The 22,281-nt window shown below is 47.3% G+C and overlaps 1 protein-coding gene and 1 long non-coding RNA gene across 2 annotated transcripts in view; one reads left to right on the top strand and one right to left on the bottom strand.

Annotated features, from left to right (window-relative positions):
* The window catches only part of LOC138683553 (uncharacterized), a 309,062-nt gene that overhangs the window by 13,662 nt on the left and 273,119 nt on the right, over positions 1–22,281 (bottom strand). The window lies entirely within an intron of this gene.
* LOC138683617 (endogenous retrovirus group V member 2 Env polyprotein-like) lies at positions 16,317–17,776 on the top strand. Its single transcript, XM_069775601.1, has 2 exons — positions 16,317–17,624; positions 17,676–17,776. Exon 1 carries the CDS (start codon positions 16,317–16,319, stop codon positions 17,475–17,477), a length of 1,161 nt encoding a protein of 386 aa, XP_069631702.1. The 3' UTR covers positions 17,478–17,624; positions 17,676–17,776.

Genomic DNA, 22,281 nt, shown 5'->3' with positions numbered 1-22,281 from the left:
CAAGAGAATGATGATTATTACAGTGACAAACAATTGTTTCAACCATGCCAAATTTGGCAACCAGGAGGTTAATTTTTCCCATATCTCAGTGAATCCCCATGAAGTGTCATCTTGTGACATTAAATGTAAAAGTTGGGGTTTTTTTCCAAATTTGAGAGAGATCTGTTTCTATTTGTCTCTTTTGATTAACATAAGTGCAGCAGTGTTCATTAGTTATAGTGCACAGGTCTCCTTGCTGCTCAGGGGGTATTTTAGTGTACTTTGTGAGGGACATGTTATTAAAAGCTGAAAACGTGAACATATCCAGAACAAACATGTTCTCATCCCATGTTACGCTCCTTGTCCCCAAGGTTGCCCATATTACCGCGTAAAAACTAAGTGTCCATCGAGTTTTGTGGTGACTTTCCATGGAGTTTTGGGTGACTTTTTTCACTCTGGTGTGATGAATCCAAGCGTTCTGTTCCTTGATTCTGATTGCAGTAAAGGAGGTGAGTAGTACTTGGAATGGTCCTTCCCACTGTGGTTCCAGGGTTTTTTCTGTAAGAGACTTTACATATACATAATCCCCAGGTTGTATATTATGTACAGGTCCATCTAAACCTCTCCCTCGAGTCCCAGCTACATGCTTCCTGATTTTATTGAGCTGTTTACTTAATGCTATCATGTAAGAGGTCACAATTTCGTCCCCAGCTTGCACAGACACCCCTTTCTGTATTTCATAGGGTTGTCCATAGAGAATTTCAAAGGGGCTCAGTCCTTCCCTCGCCCTTGGTCTTGTTTGTATACGCAAAAGGGCTAAAGGGAGAGACTGAGGCCATGTTAGATTTGCTTCTTGTCCTAATTTTACAATTTGCTGTTTGATTAAGTGGTTCATTTTTTCCACTTGACCACTTCCCAATCTATACCCAAATGGCGGCTAATTTGTTGTACTATTCTTGAGACAAAATGTGGTCCTCTGTCAGAGGACATGGTTGCCGGAACCCCGAAACGTGGTATTATTTCTTGCACTAATATTTTAGTTACCTCCCGGGCTTTAGCCGTTCTTGTTGGGAATGCTTCTGGCCAACCTGAAAAGGTATCAGTTAATACCAATAAATATCGATACCCCCCTTTTCTTGGAAGTTCTGTGAAGTCAATTTGCCATTGCTGTCCAGGCCCATTGCCTTTCCCAATCTGACCCATTTCTAGTTTGGGGGTATTCTTAGGATTAGTCTGAAGGCAAAGATCGCATTGTTGAGTCACTTCTCTCACTGTGGTATATAAATTTCTAGCCACAATTTCCCTTATTAAATGTTTATACAGAGCCTCTGTCCCCCAATGTCTTTTCCTATGTTCCTCCCGTATCAAATGCCAGAGTAAGCAAGAGGGAATGATTAGTTTTCCCTGTGGGGTATGAGCCCACCCCTCTTCATTATATGACCCTTCTAAACCTGTAATAAGTTTCTGATCTTCCTTGGTATATTCTGGCTTACTTTTAGGGAGATTTGTCTATCAGGAATTAAAGCCCCTTCTAGTTTTTACCTTTGTTCTGGCCACTTGTTTTGCCTCTCTGTCCGCCAGTTCATTTCCTTTTTCCAAATCTGAGCTCACTTTCTGGTGTGCCTTAATATGCATAATCGCTACTTTCTTAGGGAGCTGGACAGCTTCCAGTAACTTCAGAATTTCTTCTGCGTGTTTGATATTTTTTCTCTGGGAATTCAATAGTCCTCTCTCCTTCCAAATTGCTCCATGTGCGTGTACAACTCCAAAGGCATATTTTGAGTCTGTATAAATGTTCACAACTTTGTCCTGGGCCAATTCCAGGGCGCGGGTTAGAGCAATTATTTCTGCCTTCTGTGTGGAGGTGTTCATGGGCAAAGTCCCTGATTCTATTACCTCTTGACTGGTGGTGATGGCATATCCTGCATGTCGATTACCATTTAGGACGTAACTGCTTCCGTCTGTGTCCTGGTTTCAGCTGGGATAGAGTTAACTGTCTTCCTAGTAGCTGGTACAGTGCTATGTTTTGAGTTCAGTATGTGAAGAATGTTGATAACACTGATGTTTTCAGTTGTTGCTCAGTAGTGTTTAGACTATAGTCAAGGATTTTTCAGCTTCTCATGCCCAGCCAGGGCACCTGACCCAAAGTGGCCAACAGGGTATTCCATACCATGTGATGTCACATCTAGTTTAGGAACTGGGAAGGGGGGGGCAGGGATTCGCGGCTCGGGGACTGGCTGGGTGTCGGTCGGCGGGTGGTGAGCAATTGCCCTGCGCATCATTTGTACATTTCAATCCTTTTATTACTACTGTTGTCATTTTATTAGTGTTATCATTATCATTATTAGTCTCTTCTTTTCTGTTCTATTAAACCGTTCTTATCTCAACCCAGGAGTTTTACTTCTTTTCCTGATTTTTCTCCCCCATCCCACTGGATGGGGGGAAGTGAGTGAGCGGCTGCGTGGTGCTTAGTTGCTGGCTGGGGTTAAACCACGACAGTCCTTTTGGCGCCCAATGTGGGGCACGAAGGGTTGAGATAACAACAAACCTGACCAGAGCTTGTTAAAACAAATTTGTTCTAAGCATTCATTATGTTGATTTATGTATTCTTAGAGTTGTTGCTCTGGTTTTTAAAGCTCTGTTATGTATCACCTCGCTTGCTGTATGTAGTTCCTCTTCTACTGCTTATCATCCATGGGAGGTGGATTAAGGTTTTCACTTTGATGTATGGTATAACACTGGTTTATGGTATGATAAAGTCATCGGCTGTGGGATTAATCCGGTATTTGCACTTAGCATTGTCACCTTTATACTGCGGGAGCCATCTGTGGGAAACTATTAATAATTATACCATTTACCTTTCCTCCATGGAAAACCAGTCTGTGGCTGGGGTACCTTTCTTCCCCTCTCCTTTCTCCTTCAGTCCAGTTACAATGGTGTTTGAGAATTTTGAAAATTTGAATACTCCTGGAATGTTGGGACTAGCACGGTCCTAGCCCTACTGCTAGGAATTAGCATACTTCTGAATGTGGTTCAGCTCTCGTTTAAGGTTAAACAGCTATTTAAGAAGATCACCCAGAGATGTGCCCCAAGGCTGGATAATTATGAGTGGCAGGGTGTGTGGGGTAGTATAGGCAAGTACCTAGAAAAGTGGGCACCTCCAGTGTTTTGGAAATTCACCCCTGAACAAGTGCAGGATCCAGAAGAACTAGTAAAATATTTGGAAAAGGTATGCTGTCACCCCGGCAGCTCCAGAGAGATACAAATCACTGCAACATGCTGGGGCCTGGCCCATGCCTATCGAGCCCTGTTCGACACCACTCAGTACCCTCAAGGGGAAGAGAAAGTCTCTGGACCTAACAACAAAATGATGAGCACCGCGGCCACCCAAACCTTGGCAATGGGCGCTGCGGCCCCTCCAGCCCCGGCAAGGAGCATTGCAGGCACCCAGACCTTGGCGACAGGCACCGTGACCCCTCCAGCCCCGGCGACGAGAACTCGGGCTACCCAAACCTCAGCAACAGGCACTGCAGCCCCTCCAGCCCCGGCAATGAGCACAGCAGCTACCCAAACCTTGGCAACAGGCACTGCGGTTATCCAAAACCCGATAAGCGATACTGCAACTGAACCAGCGGACCAACCTGCACCAGCATCAGTTGCCCCCGTACAGAAAAAGAAATATACAAAAAAATCAGTTCGCTTAGCGAAGGATGAATATGAACCAGGGTCATCACGGGAACCGGAGGAAGAGGCAGAACCAGAGGTAATAACCCGGTCCCTATCCTTGAGTGAGCTGCGGGATCTGCAAAAAGACTTTGGCCGCCGTATAGGTGAGCATATTATCACCTGGCTCCTCCGATGCTGGGACAATGGGGCTAATGGCTTGGAATTAGAAGGTAGGGAAGCCAAGCAGCTGGGATCGCTTGCCAGGGAAGGTGGCATTGACAAGGCAATTGGAAGAGGGACACAAGCCATCAGCCTCTGGAGGCAACTCCTGTCAAGTGTGAAGGAAAGGTACCCCTTTAAGGAAGATGTTATATGTCAATCAAGCAAGTGGACCACCATGGAAAAAGGTATTCAATATCTGAGGGAATTAGCTGTGCTAGAGAGGATTCATCATGACCCGGACAACCCACAATTACCCAAAGATCCAGACGAAGTCCAATGCACATGACCCATGTGGCGGAAGTTTGTACGGAGCGCACCATCATCCTATGCCAACACATTGGCAATAATGGCCTGGAAGGATGAAGAGGCACCGACAGTGGAGGAAGTGGCTCGCCAACTCCGTCAATATGAAGAAAATCTCTCCTCCTCCCTACAAGCCTGCATTACAGCTGTGGAGAAGCTGTCCGAGGATTTCCAGCAATTCAAAGAGGATATGTCCTACTCCCCACCTGTAAGGACCAATGTCTCAGCTATTAGGAGTGAGCGCTCCTCTGCCCAAGAGAGAGAATATAGAAGGTACACACCGCGAGGTGCCCTGTGGTTTTACCTATGTGATCAGGGAGAGGACATGAGGAAATGGGATGGAAAACCTACCGCGGTCCTAAATGCATGGGTACGTGAGCTGCGAGGAAAAACCACCACAAAAGGGGATTCTACCAGGAAAAATGACGCTCTAGTTTCCAAACAGAGTAGAAGGGCTGATCTTATTTCTGATCCTCTTGAAGGGACTTCTGAGCCAATTTTACGAGAAGTGAATACTGGATACTCTGACCAGAATTAGAGGGGCCCTGCCTCCAGCCAGGTGGAGGAAAGGGATAACCGGGTCTATTGGACTGTGTGGATTTGATGGCCTGGCACGTCAGACCCACAGGAATATAAGGCTCTAGTAGACACCGGCGCACAGTGCACTCTAATGCCATCAAGTTATAAAGGGGCAGAATCCATTTGTATTTCTGGTGTGACAGGGGGATCCCAAGAGTTAACTGTATTGGAAGCTGAAGTAAGCCTAACTAGGAATGAATGGCAGAAACACCCCATTGTGACTGGGCCAGAGGCTCCGTGTATCCTTGGCATAGACTATCTCAGGAGAGGGTATTTTAAGGACCCGAAGGGGTATCAATGGGCTTTTGGTATAGCTGCCTTGGAGACAGAGGGCACTGAACAGCTGTCTACCCTGCCTGGTCTCTCTCAAGACCCTTCGATTGTGGGGTCGCTCAAGGTTGAAGAACAACAAGTGCCAATTGCTACCACGACGGTGCACCGGTGGCAATATCGCACCAACCGAGACTCTCTGATTCCCATCCACAAGTTGATTCGCCAACTGGAGAGCCAAGGAGTGATCAGCAAAACTCGCTCACCCTTTAATAGTCCCATATGGCCAGTGCGGAAGTCTAATGGGGAGTGGAGACTAACAGTTGACTATCGCGGCCTGAATGAAGTTACGCCACCGCTGAGTGCTGCCATTCCAGATATGCTAGAACTTCAATACGAGCTAGAGTCAAAGGCAGCCAAGTGGTATGCCACAATTGACATTGCTAATGCCTTTTTCTCAATCCCTCTGGCAGCAGAGTGTCGTCCACAATTTGCCTTTACTTGGAGGGGTGTCCAGTACACCTGGAATCGATTGCCCCAGGGGTGGAAACACAGCCCCACCATTTGCCATGGACTAATCCAGACTGCACCAGAAAAAGCTGAAGCTCCGGAACACCTGCAATACATTGATGACATCATCGTATGGGGCAACACAGCAGAAGAAGTCTTTGAGAAAGGGAAGAAAATAATCCAAATCCTTCTGAAAGCCGGTTTTGCCATAAAAGAAAGTAAGGTCAAGGGACCTGCGCAGGAGATCCAGTTTTTGGGAGTAAAATGGCAAGATGGACGTCGTCAGATCCCTATGGATGTGATTAACAAAATGCAGCTATGTCTCCACCGACTAATAAAAAGGACACACAGGCCTTCTTAGGTGTCGTGGGGTTTTGGAGAATGCATATTCCAAATTACAGTTTGATTGTAAGCCCTCTCTATCAAGTGACCCGGAAGAAGAATGATTTGAAATGGGGCCCTGAGCAACAACAAGCCTTTGAACAAATTAAACGGGAGATTGTTCATGCCGTAGCCCTTGGACCAGTCCGGGCAGGACAAGATGTTAAAAATGTGCTCTATACTGCAGCTGGGGAGAATGGCCCTACCTGGAGCCTCTGGCAGAAAGCACCGGGGGAGACCCGAGGCCGACCCCTGGGGTTTTGGAGTCGAGGATATCGAGGATCCGAGGCTCGCTATACTCCAACTGAAAAAGAGATATTGGCAGCATATGAAGGAGTTCGAGCTGCCTCAGAAGTGGTTGGTACTGAAACACAGCTCCTCTTAGCACCCCGACTGCCACTGCTGGGCTGGATGTTCAAAGGGAGGGTCTCCTCTACACATCACGCGACTGATGCCACGTGGAGTAAGTGGATCGCACTGATCACACAAAGGGCTCGCATAGGAAACCCCAGTCGCCCAGGAATTTTAGAAGTGATCACGGACTGGCCATAAGGCAAAGATTTTGGAATGTCGCCAGAGGAGGAGGTGGCACGTGCTGAAGAAGCCCCGCTGTATAATAAACTGCCAGAAAATGAGAGGCAATATGCCCTGTTCACTGATGGATCCTGTCGCATTGTGGGAAAACATGGGAGGTGGAAGGCTGCTGTATGGAGTCCTACACGACTAGTCGCAGAAACTGCTGAAGGAGAAGGTGAATCGAGTCAGTTTGCAGAGGTGAAAGCCATCCAGCTAGTGTTAGACATTGCTGAAAGAGAAAAGTGGCCAGTGCTCTATCTCTATCCTGACTCATGGATGGTGGCAAATGCCCTGTGGGGGTGGTTACAGCAATGGAAGCAGAGCAACTGGCAGCGCAGAGGTAAACCTATCTGGGCTGCCGCACTGTGGCAAGATATTGCGTCCCGGCTAGAGAATCTGGTTGTAAAAGTACATCACGTAGATGCTCATGTACCCAAGAGTTGGGCCACTGAAGAACATCAAAATAACCAACAGGTGGATCAGGCTGCCAAGATTGAAGTGGCTCAGGTGGACCTGGACTGGCAACATAAGGGTGAGCTATTTATGGCTCTGTGGGCCCATGACACCTCAGGCCATCAGGGAAGAGATGCAACATATAGATGGGCTCGAGATCGAGGGGTGGACCTGACCATGGACACTAGCGCACAGGTCATCCATGAATGTGAAACATGTGCTGCAGTTAAGCAAGCCAAGCAGTTAAAGCCCCTGTGGTATGGAGGGCGATGGCTGAAATATAAATATGGGGAAGCCTGGCACATTGACTATATCACACTCCCACAAACTCGCCAAGGCAAGCGCTATGTGCTGACAATGGTGGAAGCAACCACCGGATGGCTGGAAACATATTCTGTGCCCCATGCCACTGCCCAGAACACTATCCTGGGCCTTGAGAAGCAGGTCTTGTGGCGACATGGCACCCCAGAAAGAATTGAGTCAGACAATGGGACTCATTTCCGAAACAACCTCATAGACACCTGGGCCAAAGAGCATGGCATTGAGTGGGTGTATCATATCCCCTATCATGCACCAGCCTCTGGGAAAATTGAGCGATACAATGGAATGTTAAAGACTACATTGAGAGCAATGGGGAGTGGAACTTTCAAACATTGGGATACACATTTAGCAAAAGCCACCTGGTTAGTCAACACCAGAGGATATGCCAATCGGGGTGGCCCTGCCCAGTCAGAACTTTAACGTACTGTAGAAGGGGATAAAGTCCCTGTAGTGCACATGAAAAACATGTTAGGGAAGACAGTCTGGGTTACTCCTGCCTCAGGCAAAGGTAAACCCATTCGTGGGATTGCTTTTGCTCAAGGGCCTGGGTGCACTTGGTGGGTGATGCGAAAAGATGGGGAAGTCCGATGTGTGCCTCAAGGGGATTTGATTTTAGGTGAAAATAGCCAGAATTAAACTGTATGATATTAGTTGCTACATAACCCTGCTACTGTATGTTATCATTACTATAATTGTTATATGCTATATCCATAGTACTATAGTAAGAATCACTTGGATCAAGCAAGAAAGAACTGTGATAAAACTGAGCAAAGCGCAGTAGAGGTGGAACCAGAACTGACTCCAGCATGCAACAATCCAACGGTGCACACCATCCTCCTGCTGCGTCAAATGTCACCTGCTCGTCACACCGCACTGAAGCCCAATTCTGCTCTACCGACTGAGAGGACTTTGCACCATCCCTCCTGCCCAGGCAGACTGGTATGACAGATGGAGCCCAGAGTCGGGAACTAAATGAACTCAACGAACATTTTATGAACATAACCCATGAACTAAAGAACTGATATCTCTGTGTGTGTATACTTATATATATATATATATATATATATCATTGTTCATATGTCTCAAAGGGATGGAAAGGTGGTGATGATTGATCAGAATGTAACTAAAGGTATGGGAACTGAGCATGACGTCAATGGTATAGAATAAGGGGTGGATACTGTCCTGGTTTCAGCTGGGATAGAGTTAACTGTCTTCCTAGTAGCTGGTACAGTGCTCTGTTTTGAGTTCAGTATGTGAAGAATGTTGATAACACTGATGTTTTCAGTTGTTGATCAGTAGTGTTTAGACTATAGTCAAGGATTTTTCAGCTTCTCATGCCCAGCCAGGGCACCTGACCCAAAGTGGCCAACAGGGTATTCCATACCATGTGATGTCACATCTAGTTTAGGAACTGGGAAGTGGGGGGCAGGGATTCGCCGCTCGGGGACTGGCTGGGTGTTGGTCGGCGGGTGGTGAGCAATTGCTCTGCGCATCATTTGTACATTCCAATCCTTTTATTACTACTGTTGTCATTTTATTAGTGTTATCATTATCATTATCAGTTTCTTCTTTTCTGTTCTATTAAACCGTTCTTATCTCAACCCAGGAGTTTTACTTCTTTTCCCGATTTTCTCCCCCATCCCACTGGATGGGGTGGAGTGAGTGAGCGGCTGTGTGGTGCTTAGTTGCTGGCTGGGGTTAAACCACGACAGTCTGTGAACCAAGTTTCCCCGTTTTCCATGGGGCTGTCTTTCAGGTCTGGGCGACTTGCGTATGTTGCTTCGATGGTTTCCAAACAGTCGTGATGTACCAGTCCTCCTTTGTTCCCGCTGAGAAAAGAAGCTGGGTTGACAATGTTAGTGACTACAATCTCCACATCATCCTGCTCTACCAATATAGCTTGATATCTCAGGAATCTTTGCGGAGAGAGCCAATGTCCACCCTTTGCTTCCAGTACTGCTGATACTGTGTGAGACACCAAAACAGTCATTTTCTGGCCCAGAGTAAACTTTCAGGCTTCCTGTGAGACAAGGGGAGTCAAAAGAATCTCAGTAGACATAATAAAGGGGGGTGAAAGATGATGTTTAGTGCTTACATTGTTGAAATTAGCTGAGGTAAAGACAGTCCTTGATAAGAAGCAGGAGCAGGCCCCAAGAGCCAGCTAAGACTGGTCTTGCGGCTTGGGTGAATACCAAGAAATCACTGAGCCTGCGCAAGGAAAAAGGTTACCAGCGGTGACGAAGAGGAGTCATCTATCTTCATCTCTGCGACCACCAGACGACCACCATAAAGAGGCCCTGCACAAGCGCAGTTGGGAGGGGACTATGGAAATGACCTCTCGGAGCAAATTTTAATATGAAGCGGGGATAGGTCATGCATATGTATAGGCGTATTGTGAATATGTAACACTTGACTGTCTAAACTTGAGGCGAACTGCCGAGTCAGGTGCGCACGACTTTGGTGGGACTACCCCCCGTGCTGCCCAGCGCTGAATGAACATACCTACTTTACAATCTCACTGATTGTGGAGTCTGTTTTCCGCACGTCAGTTTGGTGAGCCAGCCAGGAGACTCTCTGCTCGGCTGTGGGACCGACTGCGGAGCGGACGCCCCTCGGCGCGCCCCGAGCACTTTCCTCGGAGGAGCCTCTGCTGCCAGCCGCTCACCGCGGGAGCAGACAACGACCTCCTGAAGCCGCGGACCAAACGGTATGTTCTACAAGTACGGGCCGGGGGCAACTGGTAAATCGCACAGAGACGTCTGGCGTGCAGCATAGTCCCCGTATGGGAGGAGGGTACCCTGTATGGGGGATTTGCTGACCGATAGAGCGGCCGCTAGCGATCTTGGGGGTAGATCGAGCAAATCCGGAGTGACTGCTGCATCCCAGTATTGGGAGCCAGGACGGACCTGTCGATGACTGGTATATAAGAGGCAGGAGAAGGGTAAGCACACCCCCTCGCAATTGCGCTTGGTTTATTTTTGCAGCTGCTGAAGGTTGTCAACTGGAGCGATGCTTGTATGATGTGAATGTTTGGAAATTTATGTTAAAGATTTTGTGTGGGTGTGTGGAAATGATATGTTGAAATTTATAGGTGTATGTATGTTTGTTAATGTGTGAATGTCTTTACGTATTAATAGGGGTGATTCCCTACTTTGTATGTGGGCTTGCAACTGGACTATATAATAATTAGCATCCGGCTTGGGTTTTGTTGAAGTGTAAATCTTGTGGGAGAAGCTGGTACTGTACATCTAGCAGATAGAAACCAGACTGCCTTGAGTGTTTTCTCCAAATTCCACACCTTTATGATTGGGAAAGAGGTCACTAAGAATCCAAAATAGTGAGATTGGTGTGTAAAGGAAAATTTAATTCCAGAACTTTGGGACGTGTGGGAGGAAAACTGGGGAAGACTGTAGAAGAAGTGTAAGAAACAATTTGCATGGAAGCTTATTAAAAGGAGAAGCTAAGATCAAACTTAAGAATCATTAGGAGGAGTTATAAAATGGGAAACAATCAAGGAGGAATATCGAGGAAAAGTCCTCTGGGTTGTGTAATTGCCCACTGGAAAGATATTGTTGGGACCGGAGGTACGGAAAGTAAAAAGAACCTTACTAAATACTGCAATCAATGGTGGCCGTTGTATAAGTTAGAAAGTGATGCTAAGTGGCCACTTAATGGATCACTAGATTATAATACTCTATTACAACTAATGATGTTTTTAAGGAGAGAAGGAAAATGGGATGAGGTTTCGTATGCAGACATGTTTTTCACCCTCCGAAATCATCCGGAGTGGCAAAGGGACTGTGGAATGGTACCCCCACAGGACCCCATGGTGCTTGCACTTGAGCGAGAGAACAACAAGGAGCTTAGAGGTAAACTGAGGCGGTGTTGTTCGGCATGTAGTATTGGACAAAGATGTACAAAGACAAATAAAATCCATCAGGCACCAGAACAAGATCTAACTGATTTCTTTAAGCCTCCCCCTCGACCACAGGAACACGATGCAGACTCGGATAGAACTCCGACCCCCCCGAGCAGTCCTGTATCCTCCCGTACTAGGAAGAAAATTGCCTCAACAGCTTTACAAGCACCTCTCCGAGAGGCGGTGGGGCCAGAGGGTGGGACGACGCTAATCAAAGTACCCTTTTCTACTGCTGACCTAGGGGAATGGAAAAAGGTTGCAAAAGATTATAGGAGAGATCCGATAACTGTAGCTAAGCATTTTCAACTTATTGTGAAACAGCATAACCCTGATTGGAAGGATATACAGTTATTATTGGAATATATGACTGAGACAGAGAAACAGCTGATTTTAAAAACAGCAGGAAACCTTGCTGAAGATCATTATAAGATTACAGGAGGGGACATTAAGGAATATTTCCCTCTCCAAGACCCAAAGTGGGATGCTAATAGATCTGCACATATGGAAAGATTGCAGGGGTATCAGGAGTGGATTACAAAAGGAATGGAGAGGGCAATCCCCAAAACTATAAATTGGTCAGCTTTATATGCAGTTAAACAGAGTCCTTCCGAGTCTCCATCCGAATTCCTGGATCGACTGAGGGATGTAATGCGCCGCAACACACCGCTGGATCCTGGGTCAGAGGTAGGAATACAACAATTGGTCTCCCTGGGTTTGGGTCAATCTACAGGGGATATAAGGCTCAAACTTCAGAAATTACGCCCTACAGAGGGTAGGAATTTAGAAATATTATTGGATGAAGCATGAAGAGTATTTAGTAACAGAGAAGAAGGATATAGGCAAGGGCAAAGGAAATTAATGGCTGTTATTCAGGAAGAAAGAGGAAGAGGGCCTAGGCGAGGCTTGTCCCGACTGGGCAAGGATCAATGTGCTTTGTGTAAGAAATTCGGTCATTGGAAAAAGGAATGCCCAAGGAACAAGGAGGATGAGAGGGCTCAAACAGGAAGAACAGTAGCCCATGTGAAGGGAGACTGACGGGAACCTGGGGAATCTACCCTAGCGGATCCACTGGTTATAATTAAGCTAGGGAAAACACAACAAGAGGTAGAATTTTTGGTAGATACAGGAGCAACATACTCGGTTTTGAATCAGGCTTTGATGCCCCTGGGAAACGATTATGTCATGGTGAAAGGAGCAACTGGCCAAAGTGAAAAGGCATATTTTTGTAAACCTTTAGAATATAAATTAGGAAAACAGTGGGGCATTCATAAATTTTTATATATGCCCAACTCCCCAAAGGCACTTCTGGGAAGGGACTTGTTGGAACAATTGGGAGCAAAAATTGTATTCAAAAAGGGAGAAATTACTCTGGAGGTAAAAGATCAGCAATATATTCAAATATTGAGCCTAACCTTAACCAGTCTCCCCTTAGAAGGAAGCATTAGCGAGGACATCTTAAACCAAGTGTACCCAGGGGTATGGGCTACCGATGCACCTGGAAGAGTGAAAAGTGCTCCACCTGTTGAAGTTAGGATCAAGGAAGGCCAAAAGCCGGTAAGGATTAAACAATATCCCCTAAAGAAGGAAGACGGAGAAGGAATCCAGCCGGTGATAGAAAAATTTTTGCAGTTGGGGTTACTAAAAGAGTGTGAGTCTGAATTCAATACCCCTATATTACCTGTTCGGAAGCCCGATGGGTCATATTGGGTGGTCCAAGACTTACGGGCGGTGAATAAGATAACTGAAGATCTTTACCCGGTAGTGGCGAACCCATATACCCTGTTAACCGTATTAACACCTGAATTGACTTGGTTTACTGTTTTAGATTTGAAGGATGCTTTCTTTTGCCTCCCTCTCCATGAAGCCAGCCAAAAATTATTTGCATTTGAATGGGAAAACCCCAAGAGTGGTCGAAAGACCCAGCTCACTTGGACGGTGTTGCCACAAGGATTTAAGAATAGTCCTACCATTTTTGGCAATCAGCTTGCGAAAGACTTAGAATCCTGGGAAGCCCCGTCTGAGGAGGGGAAGCTGTTGCAGTATGTGGATGATATCCTGATCGCCCCCAACACAGAAAAAGATTGTATGACATGGACGGTGAGTCTGTTGAATTTCCTGGGACTCCAGGGGTACCAGGTATCCAAGAAAAAGGCACAGGTAATGCAACGCAAAGTGAATTATTTGGGCTATGAAATTAGTGTGGGACAAAGAACATTGGGACAGGCCCGTAAAGAGGCAATATGTCAAACTCAGAGACCTCAGACAGTAAAAGAGTTACAGACTTTTCTGGGAATGACAGGGTGGTGCCGATTGTGGATCTATAATTATGGATTGCTCGTTAAACCACTGTATGCGCTGACAGCCACTGAGCAGAAACACCTTGAGCGGAACAAGGAGACCGAACGAGCCTTTGAGCTACTGAAAAAGGCTTTGATGTCGGCCCCGGCCTTAGGACTCCCAGATGTGAGTAAGCCGTTTCTTCTTTACTCCCACGAGAAGCAGGGCATTGCCCTGGGAATATTAGCGCAAAACCTGGGCCCATATCGACGGGCAGTTGCCTACCTCTCTAAGCAGTTAGACACGACTGCAAAAGGTTGGCCTGGATGCCTGCGGGCAGTTGCGGCCGTGATACTGAATATACAGGAAGCCCGAAAGTTTACTCTGGGCCAGAAAATGACTGTTCTGGTGTCTCACACAGTATCAGCAGTACTGGAAGCAAAAGGTGGATGTTGGCTCTCTCCACAAAGATTCCTGAGATATCAAGCTATATTGGTAGAGCAGGATGACGTGGAGATTATAGTCACTAACATTGTCAACCCAGCTTCTTTTCTCAGCGGGAACACAGGAGAACCGGTACATCATGACTGTTTGGAAACCATCGAAGCAACATATGCCAGTCGCCCAGACCTGAAAGACAGCCCCATGGAAAACGGGGAAACTTGGTTCACAGACGGAAGCAGTTACATCCTAAATGGTAATCGACATGCGGGATATGCTGTCACCACCAGTCAAGAGGTAATAGAAGCAGGGGCTTTGCCCATGAACACCTCCGCACAGAAGGCAGAAATAATTGCTCTAACCCGCGCCCTGGAATTGGCCCAGGACAAAGTTGTGAACATTTATACAGACTCAAAATATGCCTTTGGAGTTGTACACGCACATGGAGCAATTTGGAAGGAGAGAGGACTATTGAGTTCTCAAGGGAAAAATATCAAACACGCAGAAGAAATTCTGAAGTTACTGGAAGCTGTCCAGCTCCCTAAGAAAGTAGCAATTATGCATATTAAGGCACACCAGAAAGTGAGCTCAAATTTGGAAAAAGGGAATGAGCTGGCAGACAGAGAGGCAAAACAAGTGGCCAGAACAAAGGTAAAAACTAGAAGGGGCTTTAATTCCTGATAGACAAATCTCCCTAAAAGTAAGCCAGAATATACCAAGGAAGATCAGAAACTTATTACAGGTTTAGAAGGGTCATATAATGAAGAGGGGTGGGCTCATACCCCACAGGGAAAGCTAATCGTTCCCTCTTGCTTATTATGGCATTTGATATGGGAGGAACATAGGAAAAGACATTGGGGAACAGAGGCTCTGTATAAATCATTTGATAAGAGAAATTGTGGCTAGAAATTTATACACCACGGTGAGACAGGTGACACAGCAGTGTGATCTTTGCCTCCAGACTAATCCTAAGAATACCCCCAAGCTGGAAATGGGCCAGATTGGAAAAGGCAATGGGCCTGGACAACAATGGCAAATTGATTTTACAGAACTTCCAAGAAAAGGGGGGTATCGATATTTACTAGTATTAACTGATACCTTTTCAGGTTGGCCAGAAGCATTCCCAACAAGAACGGCTAAAGCTCGGGAGGTAACTAAAATACTGGTACAAGAGATAATACCACGTTTTGGGGTTCCAGCAACCATATCCTCTGACAGAGGACCACATTTTGTCTCAAAAATAGTACAACAAATTAGCCGCCACTTGGGTATAGATTGGCAGCTTCATACTCCATATCACCCCCAGTCGAGTGGTCAAGTGGAAAAAATGAACCACTTAATCAAACAGCAAATTGTGAAATTAGGACAAGAAGCAAATCTGACATGGCCTCAGTCTCTCCCTTTAGCCCTTCTGCGTATACGAATGTCCTGGGTTCAGCTGGGATAGAGTTAATTTTTTTACAGGAACCTGGGAGGTGGGGGGCATAGCCGGGGCAGCTGACCTGAACTGGCCAAGGAGCTATTCCATACCATGTGACATCATGCTCAGTATATAAATGGGGAGCGGGCCGGGGGGTGGGGGCTTCTTTTCGGTGGGGGAAGTGGCAGAGCGTCGGGTCCCGGGTGGTGAGCAGTTGCACTGTGCATCACTCTTTTTGTATACTTTTTCATTAGTACCGTTGTTGTTGTTGCAATTTCTTTGTGTTGTTCCAGTAAACTGCCTTTATCTCAACCCTCGAGGTTCCAGGTTTGTTTTTTTCCTCTCCTCTGTCTTCCCCCCATCCCACCGGAGGGGGGCGGGAGGAGTGAGCGAGCGGCCGCGTGGTCCTTTGTTACCGGCTGGGCTGAAACCACGACAACGAACAAGACCAAGGGCGAAAGAAGGACTGAGCCCCTTTGAAATTCTGTATGGACAACCCTATGGGATACAGAGAGGGGTGTCTGTACAAGCGGGGGATGAAATTATGACTTCTTACATGGTGGCATTAGGTAAGCAACTTAATAAAATCAGGAAGCATGTGGTAGGGACTCGAGGGAGAGGTTTGGATGGGCCTGTGCATAATATACAACCAGGGGATTATGTGTATATAAAGTCTCTTACAGAAAAAACTCTGGAGCCGCAGTGGGAAGGACCCTTTCAAGTACTACTTACCTCCTTCACCGCGATTAAGATCAAGGAACAGAACGCCTGGATCCATCACACTAGGGTGAAGAAGGCACCCAAAGGACAATGGACTTCACAGGAAAAAGGACCTTTGAAGCTCAAATTTGTGAGACATTGATTGTTATGTTTCTGAGTTGGACCTTGTCCAAGGGGCAGGCTTGGGATCGAAATACTTATTTAAATATGACAGAGAGTATCTCGAAAGTACTAAATTTATCAGATTGTTGGGTATGTAATCCCTTTCCTCAGGGGAACATGGAGCTCCCCTTTTTAGGAATCCCAACCACAAATTGGACATCTCTTATTGAAGATGGGCCAGACAGGAATGGATCATGCCCTCATGGAAAGGGAAATACCCAGCAGGGACCCAACTTTGATCTGGAGGTGCCCAACCCTAAAGAGATCTTAATTACTGGCCGTTGCTTAAATATTACTGATAATATTTGGGGAGACATGGATAATTGTAGCCTTGTGGAAAATCTGGGAACTTTTGATAAAGGAAAATTAGAACGCCTTGGACTAAACTTAAGTATCAGTTTCTATTATATCCGGAAACCAAAGGGGGGGCCAGGAAAGAAGGGGCAAGAACAAGACAGAAGGGAGACACATCTCGGTCCAAGATGCAACACAGGGCCCGGATACTGGTGGCTCTGTGGGGATGGCAGGGCCAGAAAGAGTTTACCCCAGAACTGGAAGGGACACTGTGTTCGAGGGTACCTTGCACCTCAGACCAGTATATTCGAGGGAGCTTCGCCTCCCCGAGGGTTTTTGAGAACACCTTGGCTCCGTGTAAAACGGGCTGAAAACCCACTAGTTATTCGAGGTACTGGGTACCATAGTTTTGTCCGATGGTTAATTCCCTCTTTAGGGGTAAGCGAGTTGGAGAAAGCTATCGTGAATATATCTGCTACATTAGAGATTATAGAACGTGCTACAACTGATGCAATTCGAGGGCTGCAACTGGAAATACAATCCCTAAGTAAAGTAGTACTCCAAAATAGAATGGGATTGGACATGCTTTTAGCAAAAGAAGGGGGCTTATGTGTAGTTATAAACCAAACTTGCTGTACCTATATCAATCAAAACCAACGAATTGAAACAGATCTTGAGGAGATATGGGAAAAGACTAAAATACTACATGAAGTTTCCCAAGATGACACTTCTTGGGGCTTGACAGGCATATTAGAAAAACTAACCTCCTGGTTGCCAAATTTGACATGGTTAAAGCATTTGTTTGTCACTATAATAATCATCATTCTCTTGTCTGTGGTCCTTTGCATAGTGGTTCGATGTGGCCTTTTGTGCTGTAAGAGTACAGGAGACTCTTACAGTGAATGGAAAAAGAATCAGTTACGACGAAAACTGGAGACCAACAAATACTTTGAGAGGATGCTAGATAGGGAAATAATGTATTAGAAGTACTAGGATTAAATATAGTAAAAGAATTTACTATTTTCTAGAAAAGGGGGGACTGAGACAAGGGGAGTCAAAAGAATCTCAGTAGACATAATAAAGGGGGGTGAAAGATGATGTTTAGTGCTTACATTGTTGAAATTAGCTGAGGTAGAGACAGTCCTTGATAAGAAGAGCTGGTCCCAAGAACCAGCCAATGAGGTAAAGACAGTCCTTGATAAGAAGCAGGAGCAGGCCCCAAGAGCCAGCTAAGACTGGTCTTGCGGCTTGGGTGAATACCAAGAAATCACTGAGCCTGCGCAAGGAAAAAGGTTACTAGCAGTGACGAAGAGGAGTGTAGCGCTCGCTGCATATCAAGGTGCCACGATTAGATCACTGATCACCCCCCAGACCAGGGAAAGAGACAGATAACATACACAGTGTGAGCGCCAACTTCCACCTTTTATTGCGCAGTCAATTCCTTTTATACTAACAAGGGTAGGTGGGATTACAGACACATCATAAGGCTGCGACTAACCCTCTAACTTTCCGTGACATCGCGAGATCTTCCGAACGCTAAACCCTACATCTCCCCCCTCCCTATGACGAGTTGGCCTCTATTGTTATGAACAATTCCACACCAAGAAATAACTATGTAAACTACTATGAGTATAAACATATCTCTACAACTAAGTTGAAGCACTCTATCTTAAACACCCGTAAATGTCCCATTTACCCTGCAGAGCAAAGAGCTCCCTTATAGAAATTCACACAGGAGGTAGATTGAAAGTTATACAGATACATCATGAGGCTTGGAAAGAATTACTTCTATTACTCTATAAGGTTTATCGTTTGTGCGCTGATGTTAGGGCTTAATGTCTGAGGCACCTAGATTCCTGGCTGCGAGCTCTGACAGCCGGATCCCATAAAGGCACATATTGATGGACTCTGAGAGGGACGTCGTCCGGATACACATCAGGGTCCCCCAGTTGGCTTTGCATCCACTGCCAGAAGTTTGTAGCAGATACCCAAGGTGTCACAAGCCAGGAAAGGATGACAGCAACCTGTAGGAAAAACACTCAAACACTACGAGGTTAAGGCAGGATGAATCATACAACTAGGAACCCATTTCAGTAGCCCTTCAGGTGTCTGTACACAGGCATACCCTCGCCCAAGACAACACAACTCAAACGGCCCATCCCATTGGCGTGTCTGAAGGTCACGCACGCGGACCAACGGGTAGGGACCTTTCTCTTCCGTGTTCGTAAAGTGTCGTTGCGCCGCCGTCTCTTCCAGATCCCCTCGAACTGTCTGATTTAATGAAGTTAATGCAGTTAACAGAAGACGCTGTGTACGGAGAGCAGGTGTGTTTTCCTGTAACCAGGAGGGCTCCTCCTGCTCCCCCTCCCTAAGCCGATCGAGTAAGGCCTTTAAAGTTTGATGTGCTCGTTCTACAATGGCCTGGCCGGTGCTATATGAGGGATGCCATGTTTACTTAACAAGCTGAACAAGGTAAAATTATTACAATAGCTAAAATCACAATAACTACAATAATGCCCATAATTCTTTGAGCCAACCCATTACCCCTAATGACCCAAACCATGAGGACTATGAGGAAGATGAACCATCCATACATTCTTGTGTCATCTTGCTCCACGAACTCAGCCCAGCAATCGGTAGGTGCCAGCTTTCCGTGGGCATCCCCACAGAGGCAACGATGGCCTCACCGTACACCAGCCTGATGCTCTTTGGAAAATCCCGGTATTTATACATTTGCAGAGGAACGGGTTTTGGCACACGTGGCCAGCGGGTGCCAAAAGTCTGCCTCAGTTGCAATCTATGACGCATGTGCTCGCTTGCCAGGCGCGCTGCACGAGTCATAACCATCTTGTCTATTGGTTCGTGGGCTTTATGATGCGGTTGCGGTGCACAGAGAATCTTGACCTGTTATGTTAGCCAAGGTGACCTATACATTAGTTTTTGACTGGGATGGTATTCATATTGCCACACCATCTATGATGCTCCAGATGATGATGGTCGTGCAAATTCAACAGGAGTCCATCGTGGGCCTGTATCTGTGGAAACACAATCAACCTCGTTCCCAGGTTATTAATGGAAATAGACCTTACTCCTAATTTTGGCTTTAATTAACTTTTACGTTTACCCCACACTGTCTTCCCGTAATCACACTATGTTTAATCAAATTATGCTTAACACACTTTTTACCTAAAGCAAGTTCTATATACAATAAGGCATGTTGTTCTAAAAACCTCTCTGAAGGACTCAATGTCCGCTAGTCCTCTAAAGTGTAATACTCTATTAGTCAGAATCTGTCGGATCAGTGGCTCCAGCACCCGCTGGTGCCGTCCCAGTTGCCATTGGGACAAAGTCTTCAATTTCTCAAGGACTTTCCAGTGAAACGCCTCCTTTTTTTTTTTTTTTTTTTTTTTTTTTTTACTCTCCTCCAATGCCTCTCCCTCTCGTCTGCAGAGGCTACTGCAGGCGGCTCCGCGTCTATCGCGGGCGCGGTTGGTTTCACCGTCTCTGGTTCCGAGAGGCGGGATGGATGAAAGGGCGGTGGCGGGGGGGGCGGATGGTTCTGCCCGGGGCCGGCCGCGGCCGCGCCTGGCGGCGGCCATTCCATGGCCGGCTGACACGCGCCGCTGCAAGGCGGCGGAGGGGGGGGCGGAAAGGAAGGGAGGAGGGAGGGGGCGGAGGAAGCGCCGGAGGGGGTGCAGCTGACGGCTCAGCAGGCACAGGCTCAGGCAAAGGCTCAGGAGGCTCCGTCCGCTCTCCCGGCAAGGGCGCCTGATTTCCCCCCGCGGGGGGTGTTTCCTCCTCTGCCACAGTCTCCAACCCCCGCTGCCTCCCAGTTATCCCCTCCGCGGGTGGCCGTTCCTCCCACTCTCTCAACTAACGGTATAAATCTCCCCCGACATCCCCGCCTGGATCCCAGTCCAAGAGGCACTCTCCCAAGTCCCCTCGAACCTCCCACCGTAACTCCTCCCATGGACACCGCAGAGGGGGCTCGTCCGTCCCCGCTGGTGCCGTCCCTACAGGAAGAACCTCTGTCTCTGCTGCGCCCTCCGCGTCCACGCTCTCAGTCGGAGATGGACCGCTCTGTGAGCCCCGCTCCACAGCCGCCCACTCCGTCCGAGTCTGACTCACTGTCCCTGGGGGCACTGCCCCCCCTTGGTTTTGAGGCGGCGCTTCATCCGCAAACAAAACAGCTCGCGCCGCCGACCCACGCTCCCCAGCTTTCCGTCCTGCCGTAACCACCTCCTCCACTCTCCCCCACGCTTGTAATCGTTCCGCAGCTCCGCGCTCACCCGCGAATGCCGACTGGAGCAACAGTTCCCGAATCTCTCCCCAATTTGGGGGACTTAATACTTCTTTGGGAGAGCCCATCCCTCCCCGGCGCAGCACCCATTGGATGCATTCGCCTGTGGGGCCCCTCCTAATCGTTCCGTGAGCACCCACCTCATCAGCCAACGCTTTCAACACCTGAATCACTTGCGCAAGTTCCATCGTCGCCTAGTGCGACCGATCACGTCGGGGTCACCATTATGTAGCGCTCGCTGCATATCAAGGTGCCACGATTAGATCACTGATCACCCCCCAGACCAGGGAAAGAGACAGATAACACACACAGTGTGAGCGCCGACTTCCGCCTTTTATTGCACAGTCAATTCCTTTTATACTAACAAGGGTAGGTGGGATTACAGACACATCATAAGGCTGCGACTAACCCTCTAACTTTCCATGACATCACGAGATCTTCCGAACGCCGAACCCTACAGAGGAGTCATCTATCTTCATCTCTGCGACCACCAGACGACCACCATAAAGAGGCCCTGCGCAGGCGCAGTTAGGAGGGGACTATGGAAATGACCTCTCGGAGCAAATTTTAATATGAAGTGGGGATAGGTCATGCATATGTATAGGCGTATTGTGAATATGTAATACCTGACTGTATAAACTTGAGGCGAACTGCCGAGTCGGGCGCGCACGACTTTGGTGGGACTACCCCCCGTGCCGCCCAGCGCTGAATGAACATACCTACTTTACAATCTCGCTGATTGTGGAGTCTGTTTTCCGCACGTCATCCTGTATGTTCAGTATCACAGCTGCAACCGCCCGCAGGCATCCAGGCCAACCTTTTGCAGTCATGTCTAACTGCTTAGAGAGGTAGGCAACTGCCCGTCGATACGGGCCCAGGTTTTGTGCTAATATTCCCAGGGCAATGCCCTGCTTCTCGTGGGAGTAAAGAAGAAACGGCTTACATCTGGGAGTCCTAAGGCCGGGGCCAACATCAAAGCCTTTTTCAGTAGCTCAGAGGCTCATTCGGTCTCCTTGTTCCACTCAAGGTGTTTCTGCTCAGTGGCTGTCAGCGCATACAGTGGTTTAACAAGCAATCCATAATTATAGATCCACAATCGGCACCACCCCGTCATTCCCAGAAAAGTCTGTAACTCTTTTACTGTCTGAGGTCTCTGAGTTTGACATATTGCCTCTTTACGGGCCTGTCCCAATGTTCTTTGTCCCACACTAATTTCATAGCCCAAATAATTCACTTTGCGTTGCATTACCTGTGCCTTTTTCTTGGATACCTGGTACCCCTGGAGTCCCAGGAAATTCAACAGACTCACCGTCCATGTCATACAATCTTTTTCTGTGTTGGGGGCGATCAGGATATCATCCACATACTGCAACAGCTTCCCCTCCTCAGACGGGGCTTCCCAGGATTCTAAGTCTTTCGCAAGCTGATTGCCAAAAATGGTAGGACTATTCTTAAATCCTTGTGGCAACACCGTCCAAGTGAGCTGGG

Source organism: Haliaeetus albicilla, chromosome W (assembly GCF_947461875.1).
Source record: "Haliaeetus albicilla chromosome W, bHalAlb1.1, whole genome shotgun sequence".
NCBI classification, from domain to species: Eukaryota; Metazoa; Chordata; class Aves; order Accipitriformes; family Accipitridae; genus Haliaeetus; species Haliaeetus albicilla.
The sequence above is the reverse complement of the archived record's forward strand: the minus strand, read 5'-3'. Positions and strand labels throughout refer to the sequence as shown.

Bases quoted from the DNA above. Each gene is read 5' to 3' on its own strand.
- LOC138683617 (XM_069775601.1), top strand. From the start codon at position 16,317: ATGGAGCTCCCCTTTTTAGGAATCCCAACCACAAATTGGACATCTCTT.